We start from the raw sequence: 27953 nt of genomic DNA, 5'->3' as shown, positions 1-27953 counted from the left end.
TTCATTTTTCAATGAGTATATTCAAATTGAAGCACATTCCTAACTTTGGAAAATGGTTGATTTTAACCATGATGTCTTCAAACTTTCCAAACAAACCCGGTATTTTGAAAAAAGCCAAAACAAAACAACATACCTGCAACCCCTGAACTGATAAACGGAGAGGACAAGCCCTCATGCTCACTGTAGTGGGATCCTTCGGCATAGCCCTGTAGAAATAATGGTACACGCAAAACAACATGAGTTACCTTAAAAAGCAAAGAAAAACACAATTTTTAAAAAAGAAAGCATGCAACATTGGACAAACACACCCACAGTCCAAAACGATACACACCTATAAGGCTTAGTGGTTACCCTCCCTCTGCTTTTCTAACTAACAGGATCCATGCCAAACAAATCTGCATCAGCTCGGGGGATTCAAACCGACTTTCTTAATTATCAACTTGTGGTAATCAAAGCCTGCTGCATCTATTTCACCCCCTGTTCCTTGTATTTACACAGAGTTGTGCCAAGACAGTTACAGTGGATGTGAAGCTGCAATTACCGGTGGGCTTCCACAGAGGTTCTGGGCTACCAGAGAGCCTGCCAACGCCGGATCCCGAGCCAAGGTTATTAGGTAGATAGTAAAACTACCACTTCAAATCAAACATGGCACACAGCATGAAAAAGTACTAAGCTGTTGCGGTGGCGGGGGGAGAGTGGGTGTGTGTCTTCATCTATGGCAGAGTGATTAACTGAACGTGTGTGAGTGTGTGACAATATCATGGCATCTGGTGTTAATGCTTAGATCTCCAAACTTAAAATTGTGTGTGACTTAAGAGTGCGAGTGTTTGTTTAGATCTTACCCGTCCTTGGCTAAAAGAGGGGCTGTTCTGTTCTGCTGAGCCCCAAGACCCAGAGCCGCTGCGCTCATCTATTGCTGCAAGAAGACATATTGTTAAGATTGACATGTAGAGAGACCGGCAAGTTTAGTCTGAAGCAAAGATGAAAGAATCAAAAAAGCAGGTTGGACTAATCCTGTGAACGATGTCCTCTCCCTAAATGACAGTATATAAATATTATCCTATGTGTCACAGCAAATATGTAGAAATTCCTGATGTTGGAGTCATATCAAGGGAACCTGTCACCACGTCCTACTCTAAACATTTAATGTCCTTAACTGGACACAATAGGGCTTGTACAAGGCAGGAGAGAACATCTCTATTGATCAAAGATGCTGCTGTCGCATTTAAGATGCAGTGCAATGTTACACCATTTCTGGAAAAGAAAAAAAAAAAGAAAAAACATAGGAAATGCTGCTCAGTGTACCCATTAGTGTTTATCACGGTCACTGAATAGCAGAAAATTAACCGTTCACATCCCTGATGTAATCCAAGAGGATAACATGTCATCTAAACCACATTAAATCCCACTCTAATTAAATTGACACATAAAGTAACACAAAACAAAATGCATTAAGCCAAAACATGAACCACAATGTTTTAGGTAAAGAAAGAACCGATGTGTGGCACAAAGGAAAAACACAGCCAAAAGACTGGTGGAGCAGAAAACTCCAAAATACCCCCATCATCCCCTTCTCCCTGTCTTATGCACTAATGCTATCCAGGCTCTCTGGAGACACAAGCCTTAATTGCATGCTGATTTGCATAATTGTGCATATTAATGCGGTTTCCTTATGAATATTCATATTTCGTCTTTGATTTTTGCCTAATTAAAAAAATGTGTGTGAGAAAGCAAAAGAGAGAGAGAGGGAGCGGGTGGAAGGAGAAAGCAAGGGGACGATAGGAAGAGAGAGAGAGAGAGAAAGAGAAAGAGGGAAGGCAGAGTGAGAGGGGTCTGGGCGAGATCAGCAGCCTGGCTGACGAGTGAGAATGAGTGATGAGACTAACAGAGCGGTGCAAGCACCTACACACGCTGCGACAGCCGTGATCTATGGAGCTGATGCCAGTGGCATGGAGAATCAGGCAAGCAGGGAGGAGAGGGGACCTCAAAAGATCAGCCTCGCTCACTGTCAGATCAGCCCTGCTGAAAGGCCACAGCACTAATAGAGCGATGCACCACCGTCAACCATGTCCAATGGCACAGGACGCTGGTGACGGGCTCGCTTGCTAAATAAAGATGACAGACTTTTGTATGAAGATACTTCAGCCAAGGCTTGGCGCCAGCAGAAGTAATACCAAATCAGTGAGATAAAATCCACTTTAGGAGGAAAGACGTCAACAATGAGCCCGTCTACATCCAGTCTAGCAACCAAGAGACGCATCTTACGGTCTTACAGCCAATGGCGGGCCGTCGGTGAGAATCTATTTTTTGCGGCGTGTCCCACAATGTCAGCACTCGCCACCTGCTGGTATGGAGAGGAACTTCCTCTCACGCAGGTGCAGAATGTACATGCTAGGGCTGTGGCGATAACCACAACATCGCAGTCACATGACACTACCAACACAGTTTTTTGTAGGATTAATCTAATTTTATTCCAGTGTGCAAGGAGTTTGATATCAGAGCTTTCACACACCTCAGATTGGTTGCCAGGTTAACCCATTGACGCCTAAAACGGCTGTAAAACCTCTGTGCGATTTTAAAATAAGCCCCTAAAACCTGAAGTTTTTCTGCAAATTCAACAGAAGTGTCAACGCTTCTACTAAAAAATAGATTTTTCAGCCTCGGTAGCACATAGAAATGAAATTCAAAAAGTATTTGAGAGCTTATACAAATACTACAAAACGACTTCAATGGGTTAAACCCACGGCATGAGGGAGATTGCTAATAAACTGAAAACAACAACGGCCATTTTCAACCACAACGGGTATGATCGGCACCACAGACCTTCTCGGAACAACGATAGTTATTTTTTGTTGTTGTTGAGTAGCAGCAGCATTTATTAAGTGACGACTGTAATCTGTACTGTACATCTCTTGACAGACTGACAACTTACTGCTAAACTTTTCTAACACCAACGCTCTCTTTTGCTCAACCACAAACTACACTCAACCTCGTTACCGCTAGTTTTTTTTTTATGTTGGTTTGGTGCGTCTGGGCCTTTAACTCAAACACACAAAGTATGTCATATATTTTCACACATACTGCACACAGATAACCCACTAAATTACACATACTACACATCACTGTCAACAATAACCAGCACAGAGTATCCCTCCAAAACCAAGCCAACGGGGAGAGTTCGGAGAGTGACTTCCTAATCTTCACAGCTATATTCAATACTACACTCAGTCGCCTATGAAGCCTCCATTTGGCCAGCGGGGGTGCAGAGGATAGAGCAAAAGCACGGCTGTGCAGGAGAAGTCTGACAACATTGTTTCACACTTACTGGAGTAATTAACTCTGAGGCAATTAAAACAAGGTGGAGAGCTGCTGAGGTGACACTGACGCTCAGCCAGCCTAGGAGAGCCCCACGATGCCAGAAGAGAGACCTTTCTATTGTTGTTAATCTCTTGTCATGTGTAATATCAAACACAAGCCGTTATCGTAGACAACCAAAACTATAAATTAATACAAAATAAAGTCTTCACCAAGGTTCACAGGCTATGAAAATCAAATTGATTTGGGGTCAAATACATTTGAGATCATATTTCTATCCTGCGTTATTATATGTTGCTCTTGTAAAAGCAAGTAAGCTGGTTACAAAAGTCTAATTGTAAAGACAAGATATGTTTTGTACCATTCAAAGTAGGTCAGTGATGTACTCCTACATCAATTATTTTGGCCAGTAAAATATTTTTAGTACTATGTTTTAAACCAACCCTTCGCCTGTGACCTAAAAAAATAGCTGTGAACACTTTAAGAGTCTGCATTCTCAATGAAATTTAAAGGACAAACACAGAACTGCCCAATGTGGGCTTTATTTCATCCTTATTTCATCACTTTACTTCACTCTTGAGCTTTTTAATGCTCTGGTTGCTGAGTAGTGCCACTATCCAACACATACTAAAGTAAAAACAAAGCTCTCACACTGCAGTTCTCAGCTACTGTAGATCCTTTTAAATAGCTGCAATTGATTACCATGGCACACAGTAGTCAATAGTCTGTTTATACAGAGGACCATCTCTTTGGAACAACCCATTTCAACATGTACTTAATCATTGTTTAAAAAATATCTGAAAAGGATTCATGGATTTGACTTGTAAACACACATTTCTATCAATTTTGCATCACTGCTTCCTCTTGCAATACATGCATATTCTAACCATTACTGTTCTAACTATTTTGGCTTCTAACCTCTCCTGCTAAACGTTACCTTTCTTTTTTAGATACATGTATATGTGCAAATAAACTAAATTAAAATGTGACGCTTACATTGCAGTGCTAACACACCTGCTTTCACAGTTTCCACAGCTTAACAGTTTTCCATGCTTACATCTTATTGGTAGAAGCAGGAAAACTTTTAATGCTTTGACAATCTTTCTTTAATCATCACCGTCACGCTAATTGTATCACATTAGTAACAATACCATAAAACCCATCTTAGTTTGGATTACAAATATTGGTGGATTTGCTAAAATGTTTACTGACATTTCCATGTTTCTTATGCCAATTATGAGGGGGGTAAAGGATGCTGTGAGAATATATTTCATATGGAAAACACAATGTTCCTATTTTTCCTCAATTTCAAAAATCTTGACCATCTATTGATAAGTGTGATTTTACACGTGAGCTAACAATTTCAAAGTTTTACTGTAAGATACTTGCACAAAGCTCATATTCTGAGACTTTAGACCTGTCAAAGCAATGGTTGCAGCTCCTCATACTAAATTTGGTCTCTGTGCACAAATGGGTTTGATGTCAATGAGCCTTTTTCAGTATGACATCTCAGATTATTCCAAGGCATTAGAGTACTTGTGCAAATTATATGCCAGCATTAGAAACTGAACAATTAATTACATAAAGCTCAAAAGTGTAAAAAAAAACATTACCATTTCAACAGTCAACTGACATGATGGGACTAAGAAAACATTACTGAAGACTGAAACCCCTCTAGTTTATCTGCCAATTAGACATGCATGCACATAAGAAATGTAAAAGACACAGGGTTGGCATGAAAACAGGTTCTTTGGGCGAACTGTATCACATCCATCCAGACTTTGGCATGGCTAGTGTGAATGTACTTTCAGTGAAAGTCACATGGCAAGACAAATACTGACTCACAATCAGATTCAGAACCCAGAAAAATATTTATTTTCTGCCACAAAGCCTTCTCGCGGCTGCAGCCACAGAAAACATCTAATTTAGTTGAAGAAGGAAGTCACTCTCCTTTGGGATTTCCTCTTTTTGAAGGCTTAAGATTTTTTTTCAACTGCATCCCACAAACAACTGTGCAGTGAACTACATGACACAGTACTGCAGGCATGCATGTGCAGTAGGGCTGGGCGATATGGCCCTAAAAGAATATTTAATTTTTTTTTTGTCTGTCTAAATAAATAAAAATCTAAAATGTAGTGTGAAGTGCAAATCTCAACAGTTGCCAAACACAAAAAAAATACTCTTGACTCTTGAGTATGAGCAAATAATAAAAATAACCATCTAAGGGTTTCGGGGGCATATTTTAATGACATTTTGTAAAGGAGAATAAAGGTTCTTGTAGGTTTTATTTAAGGCATCTTATTTTGACAGTCTTCTTTTAAGTTCTGTGGTGGATTCTGTTAACACACTGTGCTCTTATTTTGAAAGCTACATGTGTTAAGCGACAGAGAGTAAGTAGCTTTTTGTGATTAACATTACGCCACTACATCAAGAAGTAGAAATGTTGCCAATATCATGATATGCATTTTTTTTAACCACGAAAAAAATATACCGATATTATCGTGAACGATACGATATGGCACAGCCCTAATAAAGATAATTTAACACTGTTGCTCATTCACTTTGGAAACATACATTTACTGAATTTTATTTTTTTTTACAATGTAATGTTGATACACATCCATAACCTGAAGATATATTTAACATTTTGAAAAACTATATTCAACATATTCCATTCAGTAAAATGGGCAAAGGCACACCTAAGGGCTCCCTTGAATTTATAATATCAGATTAAATGACAGCGTCATAGTGAAATGTAGCACAATAATAGTTTAATGTCAATTATCTTGTTTTAATGGCCATTACAAGTCAAAATTGTAGTTGATAATAAAATTTGATTAATCGTCCAGCCCTAATATTTGACTTTAATACTTGACTTCAATGTGCAGAGAGTGCAAAAGTCAAACATACAGCGAGTAAGCAAGCGAGCTACCAAGAGAGACCACATGTGTAAATTCACAATGTTGTTTGTTGTGATCGAAGATTATAGTAAAAATCATTTATTATTATTTTGATAGAGATTAGGGCTGGGCGATATGGCCCTAAAAGAAAATCATGATATTTCAGGCTATTTTTGTGATAACGATATTCTTGACGATATTAGGAAATACTTTAAAAAAATCATATTTTCTATTTTTTTTAAGTCTGTATAAATAAATAAAAATCTAACATGTAGTTTGAAGTGCAAATCTCAACAGTTTGATTAATCGTCCAGCCCTAATATTTGACTTTAACCCCTTAACGCCTGCTGTCGCATATTTTGCGACAAACCGTTTGACTCAGTCAACCAGCCGAGATAGCGTCTGCATTCCCCCAATGCCGGTTAGTGCATATTCGCTACGGTTTATATAAATAAACGAGGGTGAATAAATAAAACATTGTTTTTTCACTGTTATATTACTGTGTTATTGTTATCCTATTATTGACCATTATGCCTGTTGTCGCAAATTTGCAACATACCAAAATTTCTATTTATTTTTTGTGCAAAAGTGAAATTAATAATCTCAACATTATTTACCATCTACTTAAAGGCAAAAACACACATAAAACTTTTTTTATATACAGCTATATAAATTCAGGCGTTAAGGGGTTAATACTTGACTTTAATGTGCGGAGAGTGCAAAAGTCAAACATACAGCAAAGCAAGCGAGCTACCAAGAGAGACCACATGTGTAAATTCACAATGTTGTTTGTTGTGATCTAAGACAAGTAAGCCCGTTGTGTATTTGTGTGTGTGAAGGGGGTTGGAGACGTTGCCAGCAGCTGCAGAGGTGACAGAGGGGACGCCTGCCTGAAGGCTTGTGGGCTTGGCCAGCTCCCACCACACACCGTCACACTCTGCCTCCCCTACTTCTCAAACATCCCACACTTCTTGCCAATCCTCTCCCCTCCACTCCACTCGGCCCGACACACCCTTCCCCACACACACACACACACACACACATGCACGCACTCTGGCCACTGAGGAAGGGAGAAGGACGCCTAATGCAATTAGCACCCCTCTGAGCACTTTTGTGCTGATGAATAGAGGTGGTCTGGTGGGCCACTAGGCTGCTCGCTGCCGTTCCCGCGCTGCTGGGTCCCTGAATATACAAGCCGGCTAAGTGACGTCATAGATGGACATTGTTCTTTAATGGTCATCATTTCTATAAAAAAAAAAAAAAAAAAGGTTTCCTGGCCCGAAGCCATGCTGGATTATAGTAAAAATCATAAGTTATTTTGATAGAGATTAGGGCTGGGCGATATGGCCCTAAAAGAAGATCATGATATTTCAGGCTATTTTTGCGATAACGATATTCTTGACGATATTAGGAAATACTTAGGAAAATATGATTTTTTAAGTCTGTATAAATAAATAAAAATCTAACATGTAGTTTGAAGTGCAAATCTCAACAGTTGTCAAATTAAAAAAAAATATTCTTGAGTATTTTTGAATAAAAATAACCATTTAGGGGTTCCGGGGGCATATTTTAATGAATTTTGTAAATTACACATTATTACACAATTCAAGCAATCTTATTGGTTATTAGCCATGGTGTTATTACTTCATAGAGCCGTGATGATGTCTAATTCCTTTTACACAATTCAGTATCACTACGCATCTGAGAAAAAAAGCTGTTGGACTGATGAGCTGTTACGAAGTAAGTAGGGCTGGGCGATATGGCCCTAAAAAGAATATCATGATATTTCAGGCTATTTTTGCGATGACGATATTAGGAAATATTTAAAAAAAATAGAAAATATGATTTTTTTTTAAGTCTGTATAAATAAATAAAAATCTAACATGTAGTTTGAAGAGCAAATCTCAACAGTTGTCAAATTTTAAAAAATTATTCTTGAGTATTTTTGAATAAAAATAACCATTTAGGGGTTCCGGGGGCATATTTTAATGAATTTTGTAAAAAGGAGAATAAAGGTTCTTGTATGTTTTATTTAAGGCATCTTATTTTGACAGTCTTCTTGTAAATTATGCGGTGGATTCTGTTAACACACTGTGCTCTTATTTTGACAGCTGCATGTGTTTAGTGAGAGGGAGTAATGGTAGCTTTTGATGATTAAAACAACTTTAACCACTACATCAAGAAGTAGGAACGTTGCCAATATCATGATATGCATTTCTTTAACCATAAAAAAATATATACCGATATTATCGTGAACGATACGATATGGCACACCCCTAATAGAGATAATTTAACACTGTTGCTCATTCACTTTGGAAACATATTTACTGAATTTTATTTTTTTACAATGTAATATTGATACACATCCATAACCTGAAGATATATTTAACATTTTGAAAAACTATATTCAACATAATCCATTCAGTAAAATGGGCAAAGGCACACCTAAGGGGTCCCTTGAATTTATAATATCAGATTAAATGACAGCGTCATAGTGAAATGTAGCACAATAGTTTAAGCTCAATTATCTTTTTTTTTTGTTTTCATGGCCATTACAAGTCAAAATTGTAGTTGATAATAAAATTTGATTAATCGTCCAGCCCTAATATTAGACTTTCAAAAGTCAAACGCAGCCTAAAAAAAATAAAAATCATGTGCAGCCAATTTAAAGCTTACAGTTTTCTTCCTCATATACAGACTGTATTATATATACTATATACTATGCATGCGAAATTGTAGTTGATAATAAAATTTGATTAATCGTCCAGCCCTAATATTTGACTTTCAAAAGTCAAACGCAGCCATTAAATCTAAAAAAAATAATGTACAGCCAATTTCCTCATATACAGACTGTATTATATATACTATATATGTTAGAACATGGCAGATCTATGAGAAACTCCTGGGCTGAAATTCGCATTTTGACTCCCGAGTGCTACTAGATGGTACCTGCAGATCTCCCAAAGTTAAATGGGACAGCTTGAAGTATCGCATTAAAATAGGTGTCAATGACCGAGGGCCACACTTTGGGACATGAGGAGGGGGGAAGGAATTAACTCCTCACTGCTTAGTAATTGCCTGCTGTAATAGAAACAAACAGAATCCTGCCTTCCACAGGCTGATCCCTCTATTCAACAAGCTCTCTCTTCCACTCTGGCCACTCACTGCATGCTGGGCCAGTTTAAGAGGCTGCGAGCAAAGGGGTGAGGGACATTGTCTCGGACTCAAGCCATTTCCTGCAGATCAGTGGGGGTAAGAGCCCTGTGCCGTGTTGGGGGAGGAGTGTTTTACACTTCAGGGTGGGGGAGTCGTTTCAAGTCCATAAGCCCCCTTTTTTGCCTTTGTTCCTCAGTGGCCAAGTTCTCACTCTGGGGAACACTGGGGAGTGTGACTCGATTTCACACGCCAGGTTGGAAGGGTGACAGAGGAACGAAAGTAACACGACTTACTAATAACATTCAGGAAGAGAGAAAAGCTCACTGAAAGGCGTCAGGTGTTTGAGGGGGTTAACTGGAGCTACTTTGCACGTAAAAATAGTGAAACAAAGACTAAAGAAATGTGGGGAACAGATGTAAAAATAAAACCTGTGTGGGTATTGATAGATCTGCAGTCACATTATTCTATTAAGCTAAAAAAAATAAAGCCGCCAACACAAACAGGGTACACTGTAGCATGTTGCAAAATATGTTTTTCTCAATTTCACTTCTCAAATCGATTGCAAATAGTAAAATAAGCAAATTCAAGCTCAAACCATTTCCTGCATTTTTTCTATGGATAGAAAACTGTTCCAATAAACCAACATTTCCAAAGACATATAGTGCAGTAATGCAGCATTTCTGCTTTGAAAAGCTTACCTGATCCACCAAACTGACTGCTGGCGAGTGTCATTGTCCTGTTCTTCCCATTGGCTACTGGAGGCGCGAACATCTACAAGACAAAAGAGGAAAGAAACCGTAACCAACAAAGCAAAGGATGGCACACTTCACACATCCTATTTCCACTAATAAATGACATCCCATACAGATGTCGTTCAGTTCTTGTGTTTATTTTTTCCTTGCAGGCATTTCAGTTTTGAATCAAGTGAGATATAAACTATTTAAAAAAAAACAAAAAAACATCCACGATTGATAAAATGACTTCTAGTATAATGGTAAAACATGCAGATAAAAACTATCAAGTCATAAACATGCTTGATGTGTTTATTTGCGATAACCACCTTTTAAAAATAACCAATCCCTCTATTTTATATCAAAAGATAAAGAGGCAAGTTTTCCCCAAACCAAAAGATTAAACCTTTCAGACATATTTTGATATAAAAGTTGACCCTGCAGTATCAACTTTGCCTTTCAAAACACTCTGTGGGTTTTGTCACCAGGCCACTGTGGGCTTTACCATGACGCTAAATATCTATGTGGCATCTTTCAATGACGTGGCCAAACCAATCATTTTATAAGTAGGGCACCAAACACAATCTGCCACTACCACATATGATGTTTTTGTTTTGTTTTGTGTTTAACAGGGCAGGTTTTCTGCAGTCCAACAGCTGATTTGGACCCCATTTAGGTTTCCATTACATTCGGTCACAGATATCTCAAACATGTTTTTCTTTATTCCGCTTCCAATCTAGCATGCATTTCCGTGACTCGCCAGCAAATAAACAAAGAGGAGAAAAAATTGTTTGTACAAATTTTGACAGTTTCTCACCCAATTATCAATGTCACATTTAAACGGAACATCTGCTGATACAAATTGGCAGCTGATCAATCTGAGCATTTCTAACACAAACTCAACTGTCTAATGAGAACCTCCCACAAAGCCCCTTCACAACAAGGAGTGTTTTTGTTTCATGGGGTAAGGTTTCCTTTAAATACCGATGCTGATGGTGTGGCAGAGTATAGGACATTAATGAAGCAGCTAACTGAATCATGCAAATAATTAAAATGAAGCTCCACCAACAACATACATGCACATAAAAAAATAAATAATAAAACATCACAAAAAAATGAAGCTAGTCCTGTTGTTCCTCAGTGTTACACTTCATAAAATGTCATTGACTGTTACAACGATATAAACATTTTAGCATTAATCAGCTGTACTTTGTCAAGAGAAATCTCACGGGACATTAAGTCTGCTGACAAATATTTATTAGGATCCTCAGTTTAGCATTACCTGTTGTGCCCCCGTATATAATAATTACCCATAGCTGGCAAATTAGCCTCACCAGCTATTCAATTTATTTAGGAGGAAAAAAGTAACACAGCTCCACTGGGCCTGTGAGATGTTTATGTCAGCGTAAAGCTCAACAAAGGCTTCACAACAAAATGAAACACAGGTAAATAAAAGCTGAACAGAATACCTCTATCCACTTTGTAGATAATGTCTGGAGGATACTTCTGAAAGCATCTCTGTAAAAAAAATGTCTTCCTGAAGACTAAAAATATGACAAAAAGAAAAGCAAAAGCTGTCTGCTCAACCCTATTCATACATAACAATATTTCCCCCTCAGATTCTGTTAACAAGGCGAACAGGGGTGAAAATATTTCCGCAGGTTCCTGCAGACGATTCTCTATTTACATGTTAGAGTGGATGCCAGCTCATTGTAGTAAGGATCCACTTTCCTGTTGCTGTATCTCTGTATCACCTACATAATTGAATAACCTATATTTAAATTCATTTTCACCAGTCACCCTGAGGTACAGCAGTATTTTACTTGCCATGCTTTGATGTAATCAGCACTACTTTTGCATGCAAAGAATGAAGGATGGAAATTTCTTGGGTTAAAAAAAAAAATGTATCATTATTATTATCAAATTATCAGTTGCAAATTTGGGAAATTAAACTTCCTACTGATTTTCCTTGCTCGCCCATTTTCCCCCACTTCTCTCATTCAGACCTCCAGCTCTCCTCTGCTTATAGGACCTGTATCGCTCTCTCCTTACCTCTTCCTCCCAATGCCACCCACCTACCTCTGCCACCCAGAACCACCCAGTCTGCTCTCCCACTCTCTTACCGCACTGAAATCCAGGAGGTCGCTGAGTTCCTTGTCAGTTCCCACTGCAGCCATTCTTTGCTGCTGTTCGTTCATACCCTTCAGTCTCTAATAAACCCTATGAGAGAAATTTGCAGATACAGGATTTAATGGCACTAGCAAGCACAAAGAGAATTTACATTTAGCTCGTAAAAAAAACAGAGGGTGATGGTAATGAATGATTCAAACTACTCTATCTTTGCTATATCACAACCCCAGAGATGATTCATATTGGCAAGTTGTTAGTCTCCCATAAGATACCAACGCAGGGCTAAGTCAGCATTCTTTAAAAAACAAACACAAAACAAAAAAAAAAAGTCTTATTGCCCACACATCAATTTTTAGTTTGGGACTCAAATATAAAATATAAATCCAGGTTCAGAGCCAAAGATCTTGTGCATCTGAGAAGTTAATCGTCTATCGAGTCTCAGCTGGCCAAAACATACAGCTCAAATTACTACCTCAATCACGGCGCACCGATGAGGGAAAACAGACGACATTAGGCTACTTAACACTATACACTTAAGCTGGGTCTACTTAAAAATGCTAATTTCAGTCAGACACTGCGTCCCCATCCAAGCAGTAGAAGAGACACTACCATGAAATGATGAATTCTCTGCCCTTAGTCAAATCACTAGCAAGTAATGACTTAAAAAATTGTCTTTCATTTTACGCAACCCTGGCAAATAACACAGCCATATGTCGATCATTGCTACATAAAAGAGAATGTAATACATTTACAATTACAGACATAATTGGGACTATTGTTAGCCCAAGGAAATAGGGGTGAAAGGCAGAGCTAATGACTGTATGCAAACACGTCATTACCAAATTACCATATGTCAACTCAGAAAGAACCTTGTCAAATGACACAGTGAGCATGAATACTGGATTTACCCTGTGTTTTGCATTCCAACGCAAGCCTGAGGCCACTCTCCAATGCTGAGCGGCAGTTCTGCAAGCCTCACAGGGAACTAGTGGTAAGGGGAGCGAGTGGAGGAATAGAGGCACTTGGACACCAACAGGTGGTGTGCTTTTACAGCCTCTTTTGTAATACAGCACCAACATAAATTGATGCAATCCAAAAAAACAAACAAAGATGGATGTTTTAGTGGATGTGCAAGTTGTAAAGTGTCAACAAACGGAGCTCAGATTATTAAAATGTACATCTAAAAAAATATAAATTAGGAAGCACTTTGAAGAACAAATAAAAGTGTGGCATGTCATAAATTATTTTCTGCAGGTATGAAATAAAAACAAGTCACTACAGGGGAGACAAGTGTAAGTCTAGTGAACTCAGGCGAGCAGAACTAATTTAACCTTGAGACAAGGAAAGGAAGTGAGCACACACAACACATCGCCCCAAGTGTAAATAGGCTAGGAACAGGGCTGTCATTGCTTTTTTTTTTTAACAAACTTTTGAATAAGATGGCCAATCAAGGACAAAATAGGTCACTCACACACACACAAACACACACACACACCACTAGAATAAACTTAAAATATTATTTAATCACTGGGTTAAATTGAGTAGAGCACACAGAGGGGCTTAATGTAACAAAATGGCATCTTCAGCTACTGCTGGATCAATATTTGAAGCAAGCAGATTAGGGGTCTTTGTCACCCCACACAAGGCAGAGAAGGCAGGTCATTCTCCACGGAAGAGCTTGCCTTTCAGTGTAAAAAAAAACAAAAAAAAACACTGAGCTAAAGAGATGTTTTATCCCCAAAACTTAATGTTTCTCATAAAAACATAAAACGACTTAACTGCATGTGCCTGCCCCAGTTTTTGCCTTTCACACATAACAACAATGGGCCAAATATACTATCTAACAAACATCTACTAACTGTTGTTGACAATTAAAATATGTGCAATTTAAAATAACATTACCGACCGCAACGGGTTATGCATGTTTGATATTATTATAAGTCATGGCAAATGTGAAAATAAAAGCAAAGTAACTAACATAACATGTGTTAGTGTCTATTACTTCGGGAACAAACAGAGCCGCCGTGCTGAAAAAGAAAAAGCATATTCAACTGTTGATTCAAATACTGTCCGAAAGAAACGGATGGGAATGTCTTGCGCCAGAAACACATTATTAGAAATAATAACCACTTTGGGTGGAATAGTTTATAACAATGACAGTAAACATCCAGGGCACCACAGGATGCAGGCTTTACATTATTTGATCATCTCCACTAGGCCACATCCAGGGCCAAGCTGCTGCTGACAACTAACCCATTCACCATTTATCTCCAAGCATGTTGACATCATGTTGAAGACTCACTAAACCATAATATCCAGTTGTGGCTTCCTGGAGAAAACAAACTGTGTGTAAAAAACAAGTGCAACGGTCTTGGCCCTGGAGAATAAGAGCGGCAAACTTCATGCAACAAATAGTGAGCTCTTTCTTTCACATATTAGGGTTCAAGTCGTGCATTATGAGGGAGTTCAGTGGAGGAGGCGGTGGGGGTGGGAGCAGGAGGAATTTCCTGCCAAATGTGCAATAAAATAAAAGTCTAGCTGGTGGCCAGACACTTCCATAAAGGAATGTTTAAAGGCCACCAAAAGGGCTTTTATGGAAAGTTTGTTTCTGGCTTGGGAGGAAAATACACGTAGGCCCACGACACAAAGTTCAGCTAAAATGCTCAGCAACATTAACATTTCATATTTGCACATTCTGGCTTTACGGCTAGTGGCGGGGACACGGTGAAGAAAAAACAAAATGAGGCTTGTTAGACAGGACTAACACTTAACCATAGTGGGGTCTTTTTGCAGAACAAAGGAGTAATTTGCTGCTCTCCGTGGTCGATGCGGGGACCATCACACACTTGGCTCGCCACCTCAAACCAGACAAAAACTTACATCCCCCGCTTTTACCACACATTCCCAAAAACTTTTCAAAAAATGAAGGCGTCTAAATAGGTGTCAGTGAAACCCATCGAATTCATGCAACTTCCCCCGAAACATGAAGTGAAAGAAGGCGTTTTACCTCTCCTCTTCAAGTGTCTGATATCCAACAGTAAAAAGAAAAGCGGAGACTCGCGAGGAGAAAAACATAAAACTTCAAGAGAATTTCGACCTCAGTGCATGAAACGCATTGGAGCACCGTAGATGTCTTCCTTTTGTCCCGGTAAGCCCGTTTTTCACACAGCGGCCCACGTGTTGGCTCCAATGTAACAAGTCTGAGTGCAAACAAATCTATTGTAGTAACTAATCTCGCGTCTTCCTTTTTTGTTGTTACAAGTGAGATGATTTCATTCTTCTCGTAGACATCTTCACCACCTCCGTCCACATTGTCAGACGCAACAACGTATCCCTCCGCACAAAAGTGAGGGCCTCAATGCCAGCGGTGTCCGATTTCAAACGCCTTTGAGAGACGGGCTGTTTTCACGGGGAGAAAAATACAGCTTTAACGTCTTCCGGTGGCCAAAACGACGGAAATATCTAATGCCGAAGCTAGGTTTTATCTGCTGTGTCCGCAATCCTCAAATGCAAGAGCGCTACGAGCACTAGGTCGTCCAGCGGAAGGCTATCGTAAGAAAGTTACCTGCGATTACACAGCAGCAGCTTGACGAGATGGCACGATAAATGCGAAAGGGCTCAGCCAATCAGGGAACGTGTGCGCTTGATTGGCAGCAGCGGCAGCCAACGAACGGCTGGAGATCTAAAAATTAAGCCCGCCTTCTTCTTGACGCTCACTTTCCCTGTGTGCTCAGGGAAGCTGGCTGAGGGGGGCTCCAACATGCCCGCTGACATCATTTTATTACTTTGGTTGCCGTGTCCGATGGTCCTTTTAAAAACATTTTCTATCCATTCCTTTAAAATATTTGGTTTTCATTACAACAGCAACTGTAAACAACATTTTAATGTAAATGTTTTCGCTCAATCTTTGTCTCAAAATGTAAATAATGCTAGCTGCATCTAAAACTATACATTTTTGTTATATATATACACAACTATGAACTATGAACTATTAGCAATCAGGACTAAAAACACTATTGTCATTAACAGTTATCTGCTCTACTCTACTGCCCTTACTTTTAACTATGCAATGTTTGATTTGTGCTTTTTATTATTTTATCTCTTTTCTTATCCTGCTGTATCTTATTTTATCTTATTTATATTTTTATTTCTATTTCCCTGTTTTAATTGACTGTTTTTACCGTTTTCAATTGTATCTTGCTGTTTTAATATGTATGTAAAGCACTTTGAATTACCTTGTGTTGAATTGTGCTATACAAATAAACTTGCCTTGCTTATGAAATGAGATGAATGTTTTACAGCAGCCCCAATTAGTTGATTAGTCAGCTAAGATATATTATTATTTTTTGTCTTTAGTCATGCTGAATAACTGTTTTTCCAAGAAACTCATGAGCATGAACCTGGTAAAGACAACATATAAAGTGGTGCTTTTGCATGATTCATTTTCTTTAAGACACCCAATAAGCCTACGTTTTTCTTAATATGTTGTGTAATTTCCTGATGTAGGGGTTGTTATGAAAAAGTACTATTCACACTCAAAATGATCAACCGCTGTCATTGTGAAACACAGTAATTTCCACTAGGGCTGCTACTGAGAATTATTTTAAATTTTATGTATTTACTTGTATGTATTCAGTTAATTTTCAGTTTATTTTCTGAAATAATCAATTCATTATTGTATCTAGCCAAACAAACATTGAAAATATTCAGTTTACTATCACATATGACAAAGAAAATTTAAATACTTTAATATTTTTGCTTGGTGACTGACTGAAACAATTAATAGATTATCCAAGCAGCTGGTTTTTGGAATAGATTATTTGTTTCTGTTTTCATTTCTATGTAGCCAGTTTTTCTGTGAATGAGCCGATAAACGTAAAACCAACCCACCCCTAGTAACTGCCTGCTCCAGAGCAGAGTGGAGAGGAGGGAGAGCACAGAGTATAGGATCACAGAGAAGTGGGGGGAGAGAGAAATAGTTCAGAGAAAACAGTTCAAACAGGGAGGGCATACCGGATGATCAACGCAAATGTGTCTCTAATGTTAAAATGCTGCTTTTACAAGATAACAAATGCTGCTTTTATAAGTTTACCAGACCATAGATACGTAAAATTAAGTGCAGTTCAGTCACCATCATATTAAAAAACACACACAATGGAATAAGTTTAGATGACCCTGATATGCAACTCATGCGTTTCCTGCCTTTATGTAGAATACAAACGACATCCCTCACACAAAAACACACTCTTTTGAAAAAGTGTATGTAGGTGTTCGACAGCTGTTGTGTTTAACCTGAGGGCAAACCTCGTCAAAGTAGAGGGAAGTTAAGATGACCCTGCTTTGTTTCTGGTCGACAACCTCCAAAATTACCATGTTATCTATACATTCACTCTCGACATGGTTTTTTTTTTCTTTCTTTCAGAAACCTTCAGATACAGAAAGATTTCTTAGACCATGACAAAGGCCACAGTGACTCAAGTATCTTTTGAGTCACTATGTGGGCAGGGTGCCCATGTCTTGGGTGTGAGCTGTATGACAAAATTAAGACACCACAAAATGCAAATTCAACATAGCTGCCTGGTGTTATTATCCAACCTAATGCCTCAAACTGTCTGTTTGCACAGAGGTCACCAATGGGAAGGGGGATTTGCTGTCAATAGGACATATAGGTAAACAATCCATCGGGTGTCCCCTGGGTGAAGGAAAAGCCTCGGCACAGAACATTAATTAGTCTCATGGACCGTCTTAGGAATGTAATGGGGTTACTGCTCGGAACAAACGCACATATGGGCCATAAATACCTTCACAAACATACCATACCATGCACACATCCACATTTGGTCAGACGTGCACATACACACTCAGGTACTCGCACACATTCACCCCAAAAAAAAAAAAAAAAATCAATAGGCAGCCGCAGCATCAGAAAATAATCACAGCTATCAAAGAAAGAGCATCTTGAGTTATTTATCTAACACCTATTTGGAATCCTTTCATTGGGGAATGTATTAATCAAAAGATTAGATTTGAACAGATGGAAACATCTGTTTGGGGAAATGAATTTCTAGTGGAGGCAGAGAAAATCTCTCATATTCTCGCTTTTTCCAGTAGACGTTAGGCCTTGAGTAAGAATAGTGCTGTTGTCAGTATTAGCAATGAGGCTTGTAAGCCCTCCAAGTAGTTTGTAGTAACAGCTGGGTCTGACATGGAGAGCATGTACAAGGGCAGCCAGGCTGAAGAGAGGGAGGGGGCGGTAGAAAAAGAATTAAAAAAAAAATATAGCGAGGAGCTTCACCTTAACGAACACAGAGTGCATCTAACGGTGACACGAGGTTAAACAGAAATGTGTTGTATAACAGGAAGCTGAGGACAGAAGAAATGTGTTTTTAAGCATTATCCTCTCTTCAATTGTATCATGCCTATATTATTTTTAATAGTAAATTAGGGTGGTACCATTTTCTCATTGGAGCCAAGGGCAATAGCTGGTTTAATATGTTATTCAGGATATTGAGTGATGCAATTTTACATTCAGCTGTTCCAACATAATTAGTACAAGATGGAATATGAACATTATAATGTTGCTGTCCACTCTTTTGTTTGCTCCACCAATTAACACACACATAAAAGTGACCTCTAAAAGCTTAATTTTATGCTAAAATTATGTTTCTCTGTCCACAGCAACTATGGGTAATCTACCGCATGGTAACCTAAAAGCTTACAGCATCATTATACAGGAAGGCACAAACAAAAACACAAACACGTCATCTATAATCTCAAAATACATTCACAGTACAATGGACAGTTAAAGGCAAAATGGGGAGGGATGCTGTCACACTTGCCCTCGATGATTCCTTCCAGCCATTCCCTGCTTCATATGTGTAATTAACAACAGATGCACATGGAAAATTAGCATATGTTTGGCACATTGGTGCTAATCGGTCATATATTTGTGCATAATAATGAAATATTTATGTACACATATTTTGAGTCGCATAAATTCACACAAGAAAAAATAATAATTTTTAATCATTTGTACCTAATCCTCCTTGGATTTTTTTTTTTAATCAATAATGCTTTATAGAGAACAAATAAAGGGGAGACACTACAGGAGAACAGGGTAAAAATAGAGATATCAACATGAAACTTCCTCTTCTCTCTTACATTAACAGAATAATTTTTGCATTTCAAGTTTTCTGAAATGTTATGTTTCAAATAAAACAAATAAAGCATCTTATGAAATATGCTCTAATTGCATAGATATACAGAACTTTGGATACAGCCAGGTTCATAATTCTTGATTCATTTTGTTGACATTTTAGTGTAAAAGGAAAAAAGAAAAATCTGTCAACAGCCAAAAAAAAAAATTTTTTCCACGTTTTTCAGGAATAAAATGTTGTTTTTTTAAAATCAGCTATGAATGATAAATGAACAAAGCTCAGCTGTAGAAACATTCATATTATAGATCGGGATAAATGTTGAAAGTTTGGTGAATTTAAGTGTTGCTGAAGTGGAGATTTCTGGCTCGGAGGAGAATGGAAAAAGAGCAGCCTTAAAAATATGTTTTTCTAAAATTCCACACATTTATCAAAACACTCCAGGTGAATAAGGTAAAAAAATAAAGTAAAAATATCACAATGCAACCTCCCCAGTTTATTACTTGCATGAAGACAATTCTTTTTTTGTGTGTTTTCTGCAAATGTATGTTTAAATATGCAAATGAGGCATTACCTGATGCAAACTTTTAGTGAATTTAGGAGAAATCTACACACGCCAATAGACAAAGTTTAGTGAAATAAACACCTAAATGTGTATTTAGTGTGTTTTCTTTCTTCGAGTCTGAAAGAAGACATGTTAACCCATAAGAACCCATGGTGACACGGGTGTCACAACATTTTAAATGTTCTAGTAATGTTCATGTATGTTTTCTCAAGTACATAAGTGTGTTTTTTAGTGTTCTACAGTTACAGTAGCTTGTTGAGATGCCATCAAATGAGGCAGTGTTATTTATATTTATTTATTTATTATCGATTTATTATTATTTTGTTACTTAAAAACAAATCTGAAATGGAATTTGTTGTTCAACAGCACTATTAATGTCACAATTTTTACATATGTGGTGGAGATGCAAAGAAAAAGGCAAATTTGTGTTTCTGTAAACAGAAAATGTGTCTAGTTTATTCAATTAAAAATAAGAAATATCATAAACATAAATACCATAAACGCCCAATGTAACGTATATGTCACATCACAGATCTTTATTATTTAGGGGTAGTATTTTTGTTTTAAAAACATCATAAATGTGTTCTATGTGGTCCACTTGTTCTGTGGTATATCCCCCATAATTTTCCTTTTTAAGGATTACTGGGTCTGGGTTCTTATGGGTTAAATAACCCAAAATGTCAAAATTGATACATTGAAAAAAAAAGATGCCTCACCTCGAAAGCAACCCTGCATCATAGAACAGATGCCTTACATATGCTGCCTCTGATTCTAGCTGCTTTAACCTCCGATCATCAAAAAGCAATATTTATTTACTGTAGTCTCATAGCTGGGTTTAATGCTAACTACCTGCCTCAACACTCTCACGTGTTTTACACCTTTAGCCCTCGTTGCCATCCTGCTCCGCTCATAGGAAGCCAGTCATGCAAGCCAAACCACATCACCAGGTTATATCACACACAATGATAAGCCCGTAAACATACAGCATAGGCAGCACGCATAACGCACACAGAGCTCGGTGGTGAGGCAAGCTGCTCACCTCGTTCCACACTGAGCCCCTCACAGCCTGTAATAGTAGAGGCTTAGGTTTGGGTGGGGGAAGGGCAGAGGTGCACAGGTTTCTGATCAGACAAGAAAACTAGGCCAAGACCAACAATCCCTCTCCGCCGAACAGCCTCAGCTCCTCCTAAATGCTACAACTTTGGTACGGGGCTGTGACAATCACTTGCTAGATTGTCATTAATGGCAAAGCAACGGCGTCATTTTGAGCCACAACACGTGTATTTAGAGGCATAACTGCTTCTCATAGCCGGGCTATGATTCATGCTTCCTTGCCCCTTTGGAAGCTGTCCTCCAATAAGAGTTAGAGGCTGGGGGTAGGAGCGGATAGATTGATAGTGTTGGCTGAGTGCCCATGCTCTGAGTCTATCTGTGCTGAAGGGGAGGAGACAGGGGGAATCTATCTGTTGTGCTCTCTGTGCTCATGATAAACTGACTCCCGTCAAGCTTCTTCCCCCTATTACAGCTCGCCTGGCAGAAAACACCCAAACTCGCACCGACTTCCAACATGTTAAACAACAATAAAATGTGTGGAGCGGGTGGTTTCAACAGGGCAACAAGGTTATGCTACCCTCGTTCAGAGATAGTCTGAAAGCCAAGTGGAGCAGTTGTTTTGGAACAAGTGAGGACAGCATATCTACTTGAAGTCAAGTATTCAAAACAGCAAAAAAGGGACACAATGAACCCAGATTTAACTTCGTCACTAATGGGAGCAGAAAATGCAATGTCCCTCTCTCCTTTATCCTGAAACTGTAATTCCCACAGAGCTTCACACAGTGAGAAAGAAAATGAGTTTGAGGGATTGTCCATGACATTAATCCTCCCAAACACTACAGTTCTAGACAGGACCCAATACAGGCAGACAAACACAACGCAAATCAACAATCTATTTACAGAAGGACAAAACTAAACCAACAATCCTTTTGACTTCTGTCTGTTCTCATTTGACAATGGCTTTTCCTCTTCCTCTGTTCTCTCTGGTGATTTTATGGGACCCCTCCCTGCCATCTTGGATTCCCATTACTGTGCAGTTGTATGGGTGCCCCTGTTCTGCCACCCACGCTCCAGGTACAGTGAACAGAACACCAGCTTCCTGTTTACAAAGCTGGGCTATTGAGAGCCCCAACACCAGACTGTACAGCTGAAGGAAAGAGCAAATAGGAGACTGCGGTGGTGGTTGAATCTGAGAGATGGAGAATGGGAGAGTGGCATGGGGCAGACAGAGAAAGTGCAAAGTAGAGAAGATAATTCCTACCTGTGCCCAAAAGAAAATCGCTACCCCAATCTGAAAATAACACACTACTCATATATTAAGAGGGAGGTGTGTGAAAAGTCACATGATAACAATCAGATCAGAAGCTGAACTGACTCTAAATCAATTGAAGTAGGCATGTCAGGGCTGCCCAGGACAGGAGGGGGAAGAGAGGGAGTGAAAGGGAGATAGATGTGAGCCCGTGTGGGGGAGGGAAGCAGAGATTGTTGGTGTCGTGGGAGCACTGCAACAACAATAACAGCAGTGTGTGTATGTGTGTGTGTGCGTGAGTGACAGAGTGAATGAGTTAGAGTGGAAGTGGGGATGTGTTATGGCTCACAAAAGTGATGAAATGACATCTCCTTTACTCCGGCACACAGCTGCGATTGCAGCAAAGAACACACTGTTGAGATATCTGACCTTCTATTTTCTTTGGTAGCCGCTGGTCAGGAGTGTCTGATCGCCTGTCATGTTCGCCTCTAATTAGCTCTATCTACACAATGACTACACTGTGTCCATTATGAACAGATTCCTGCCCATTGATACTCACCCCTTTACTATAATCTGCATCGGAAGACATGACTTATTATTATTTTCATGGGTGTTAACTGGGAACAAATACAACTTAATTTAAATGTGTTTTGAAGGTTGTTCATTATACATTTACATTCCCCCAAATGCTCTCAGCCTGTATACATATCATAATTGTGTCAAATACTGTGGTAATGATTTAGAGAACAGCTTCCAGATAAAAGCAAATCCATATGAAAACTTATGGATATGACAAATTTCGGGTTGAGGCTTCTCTTTTTCGTTGTTTTCTCTTTTTCTTTCATCTCTTTTTCTCCTCCCCTCCCCCCTTTCTTTGCAGATTAGAATTCATTAGCAATCAAAGAGCCTCCAGAGAGCTCCAGCTCTTAATTACCTACTCATTTGCATTTTTGCATATTAATGACTGCAGGGTTTTGGTAGGGTTTTTGCCGCAGTGGTTTAAAGGCACCTCAGTCCTCTGTTCTCCGGGGAGGAGGAGAGATGGCCAGAGGCAAGGCTCCAAGCCTGTCCAATCCCCCCTCTATCCTTCCTGATGGGAGCTGGACAGAGCAAGAAGTGGAGGAGGAGGGGGGGGGGGGGGGGTTGGCCGGGGGCATATGGGACCGGTGGGGTGCGGTGGGGGGGGGGGGACTATGGGGGTGCACAGGTTAAAGGTCAATGTCCCTTATCAACATAAGAAAGAACACATGTCTTCAGCGCTGCCTAATTATTGTCATATTGAGCAGTTTAAACACCTGATCTGAACAAAATATACCCTTAGAGAAACTGGAAATCTATACTGCAGAGATTGCTCACGTGGGTTTTATTGAGGACGGCAGCTAGTTTGGATGAAACTCATGTCCCACAGTGTGCAGAGGCAGGGGCATTTTATATCCCTGGAGAAAGGTGTGTACCAGTGAAAATGAGGCTAGTGTGTGCATGTGTGTGTGTTGCTGTTTTCCTTTACATTACAGCCTGTCTGCAAGTGTTCACTGTGAGGGCAGTAAGAGGCTCATTTACTGTGCGCCTTAATGACAATGGTATGCATGCACATGTGCACAAGCGAGAAAGATTAGAAAACCACACCTTTGCGCATAAGCATATAGACAAACATGTAAACAGAAACAGTTGCGGCAGGTACACACACACACAGACACACACACATTCACATGCACATGATTGGGGGAATAATACCACTAGAGACGGCAGACAACAGCTCCCAGGCATCTCGCAGCCCCTGAAGTGCTGCTGTTCCTCTTATCCAATATGTTTTGACTGCAACAATGATGTCTGAACATGGAAAATAACACCATATCCCACTGTGTTTTTAGATACCTTACAAACATAACAATTAATGACTTGGAGCCCCGAGACATCTGGCCAACAGGTTCAACATGACTGAATAAGACATCTCATACTCCAATATATTACTCGGTGTGGATTTGTGGTGTATTAGATGTTGAGAACGGAGTTAATGGTAGGAAAAAAAACAAACTGTGCAAGTTTTCAGCCACACTTAAAAGGAAAAATTTAAATGCAGTCATACTACAAACAACATGCAAGATACATACGTGTCTCATGGCGCATCCCGGAAAACACACTTCTTACAGAGTGGGCTTAAGTCGACTTAAGTGCTATTAGTGGAGCATTATAAAATGTGTGTGTGTGTGTGTGTAACCAGGGCCTGAGGACTGCAGCAATGTGTGGGCTGTCAGGGTGGGGTTAATGAGCTGTTCCATGACCTCTGTCACCCCACAGGATCGCCTCAGGGAGACAAACCGAGACAAACAGGAAGACAGGGTGACAACAAGCCCGTGGTTGCAGTCTGCCGCTGGACAAATCAGATTTAAAACACTATAGGTGGCCTAACCTTAAAAAACATCAAACATTACCTTTGCTTTTATTTTGTAAATATCACTCGGGACCAGAACAGTAAGTCTCCTTTATGTATGTCAGGCCACAATGTGTCTGCACTCCATGAAGATGCTTAAGTGGTAATATGCAAGGCTGTACATGTGTACATGTTTTGAATTGTGGACACAAACTTGATCTGTGGTGTCACGGTCTGGAAAAAGGGTGAATGAGAGAGCAAAAGAAAGAATGCAAGAGAGAGAGAGAGACAGAGGGACACACAGCAGTGATGAGTGGCTGCATTGTGAGGATCACTGCATCAATGATGATAACAGAGATAATACTGCCACCTTCTGGTTGGTGGATGGAACTGACGGGTCCTCAGTGCTCACATTATGTACAATACAAAGAACAAATATAACATTAAAGTTTCGTGAGTTTTGGGGTATGTTCAGGCAGTGAAAAATGCAATCATTTGGGAAGAATTATAATAAAAATAATAATAAATAATAATTTGAAATACAATAGGGGCCCTAATTAACTCATGTAAATATAATGTACTCCCATACAGCAGTCCTGCTATTAAGGACATAATTCCTTTTTTTTTAAGCTTATCATGTTGAGATATGACAGACAATAATTTAACTGTAAAGTGTTGATCGATATTTTGACCACTGTAACCCTACAAATTAAAAATAACACTTTATCGTAATCATCATCAGCAAATAGTGAAATGATAATTAATTCAACTTCAGTTAATCATTATTTTATTGTTAACAAGCCTAAAAAAGATAAATAGCATTTACTAATTATTAGTAACGCTAAAATTTAAATGTTTATTGTTGGACCCAGTTTAAAATTTGATGTACTATGCGAAGTATTTGTTAATGATTTCCAAGTGATTTGTTAGCCATCTAGCAACATTATTTGGATGGCTACAATTACAGTGGATTATAGTTAAATGGTTGATAAATACTTTGTAAAACATCTATAAACATCATTTAGTTGATATTATCAGTGCACAAACAAACATTTTATAGAGCACCAGTAAAAGATTCAATGGGGTAAATCAATGCAACTTGTGGCTTTATAAACCACATTTTAATCATTAACTTTGATAAGAATTAGATGCAACTTTATAATAGCATCAGATGTTTTACAAACTATTTACAATTGGTAATCATTAACACATTTTTCATATAGTATATCAACTGTTACAATAAATAAATTACTTACATCTAAATAACAATAGAGTAAAATAGAGTTTGATTAATTATCAATTTACCATTTATTAGTGATGCTTTTAAAGAGTTACCTTAAATCAGGGTTTTTAAATTGTAAGGCGGTCCAATCTGTTTTTAAGGGAGGCTCAGTGAATGAAACTGAGAAAAATGCATTAGTTATTAAATTAGTACTCAAATGAATATCACAAAAAACATTCAAAGACATAGTTAAGTGATACAACAGTCGGGATAATTTCACGTATCTGTGTGATCAAATAACATAACCATGATCCCACAGGCATCCAGGACTAATCTAAAAAATAATAATAATAAATAATTACAAATAACACTAAACCAAAAGCAAAGACTCTTGTTTTTAGTATCGTATCAAAATAAGCTATGTTTTATAAGTTAGATCAAGAGACAAAATTATACACACAAAACTTTGCAACCATTGTTTTTAATAGAAAGATTTTATATTCTTTAAACCAGACAACCAGATGCCAGACATTTTTGGATATATTAAAAAAAAAAAAAAAAAAAAAAAAAAAAAGAAGAACAGAACAAAAAAATGACACAAAATGGAATTATATGGTTTAGACTGTGTGGATTTAGTGGTCTCATATACAATACAATTTCTTTTCATCGCCAAAAAGTGCAAATTCTCAAAAATCACCTATACCCCCCCCCCCCCTGCAGCTTCCAACAGATATGGACTGACAGACTGCTATGCTACAAAAAAAACCTTTGTGAAGAGAAAGGGGTTATTTAAAAAGTAAACCCACACTAAATCACATGGGACAGAAAACGGCTGCTGCACTCTGGGGGTTAAAGCGTTTGATGGCGTTGCACTTTTTGGCCACGCTCCATTCAATTAGTGATGCCACAGCAGGTGCTCTGCCTTTGGGATGCACTTGTTGTGATACAGAGCGGGGCGTGGTCAGATGTGCAGCAAGGAAGAAAGTTTTAACACACAGAGTGAAGTGGAGCGGCAGTTTTCTGCCTAATGTGATTCTGAGCATTGACAATTAATGTCCAGGTTTGAGAATTGGGACATATTCTGCCATTTTTAATGTACATCAGAAAAAAAACCCTCTGTAAAGGATTATCATTATAATCACAGTTACAAATCAATCTATTATAAATAGTAGCCTATTTCTCTCTCCCAAGACAAACCATTTTACTGAATTATAGACTTATTGAATGTTTATCTTAATCAATATTATTCTTCCCACTCAACTGCGATAATCTTAAATTGACAAAGATGTTAAGGCCAAACTTTTTCTGTACTGATTTGCAAAAGTGCATGATGGTCTATTGGCCATTTCATCTGTCTTTCATAATCCTTAAGCTCTACATGGATACCAGATCCAGCCTTAAACTACAGACAGGGCAGGTTATTGCAGACAAAAAGATTCTGCAGTGGATACAACACTGCATGTTTAACATTCAGCACAGCTAGCCTTCTCAGAAAGCTTTGCAACTGTTATACAGGTTTCTTTTTCAAGAAAAGGAGTCTCCCAAAATGAGATCAAATGACCTTTCTCCCAACAAGATTTGAGACAGTAAGCAGAGAGCAGGTAGGGGGGGGGTCTGTCCAGTACCCCCCCGCTACCTTTGTGTGACTATGCAATAAGCTGCATATAACAGGTGTGGTGGTAGTATAACAGAGATGTGTTTGTTTGTTTATGTCCAGACGAGGTGGCAGCTCCAACCACCTTCAATCCAAATATTCAAGTTTTTCTTCTTTTTTTTTCTTTTTCAAATTATTATTTTTTTTGCATTTAAATAATCATCATCTCCACTGAGAAAAAAAAAACATAAACAGGAACAAAATAATAACAATAGTGAAAACCCTTAAAATAAAAGCAGACAAAATTCAGGATGGCCTTACGCAAAGTGCTTTTGTTACAATCGCAGAAGCTGAAAAAAGGCAGTTGGATAGCGGTACACCGGGGGGCCTTGTGAACGGTCTGTCTGTCTGTCACACAGTGGAGGGATAGTGAGACTACAGACAGACTGACTGAAACAGCCAACTGCAAAAATGTTGACTATTTCCTCCTGCCGTCTGCAACACACATCCTCT

General features: G+C 38.7%; 1 protein-coding gene across 7 annotated transcripts in view; it reads right to left on the bottom strand.

Annotated features, from left to right (window-relative positions):
- tcf3b (transcription factor 3b) overlaps positions 1-15848 on the bottom strand; it is a 40962-nt gene extending 25114 nt beyond the window's left edge. For 4 of the 7 annotated variants that reach the window (XM_059341994.1, XM_059341995.1, XM_059341998.1 and 1 more), the window contains exons 1-5: positions 15240-15847; positions 12226-12322; positions 10070-10142; positions 843-916; positions 134-206 (exon numbers count right to left, since the gene is read on the bottom strand). In XM_059341994.1, coding sequence (XP_059197977.1) covers positions 134-206; positions 843-916; positions 10070-10142; positions 12226-12300 — 295 coding nt within the window. In that variant the 5' untranslated portion in view covers positions 12301-12322; positions 15240-15847. Of the gene's footprint in view, positions 1-133; positions 207-842; positions 917-10069; positions 10143-12225; positions 12323-15239 lie in introns of all 7 variants that reach the window. The other 3 variants (XM_059341997.1, XM_059341996.1, XM_059342001.1) reach the window with 2 other exon arrangements.
- Between the last annotated feature and the right edge of the window lie 12105 nt (positions 15849-27953).

The sequence above is a fragment of the Centropristis striata genome, chromosome 9 (genome assembly GCF_030273125.1).
Source record: "Centropristis striata isolate RG_2023a ecotype Rhode Island chromosome 9, C.striata_1.0, whole genome shotgun sequence".
NCBI lineage: Eukaryota > Metazoa > Chordata > Actinopteri > Perciformes > Serranidae > Centropristis > Centropristis striata.
The sequence above is the reverse complement of the archived record's forward strand: the minus strand, read 5'-3'. Positions and strand labels throughout refer to the sequence as shown.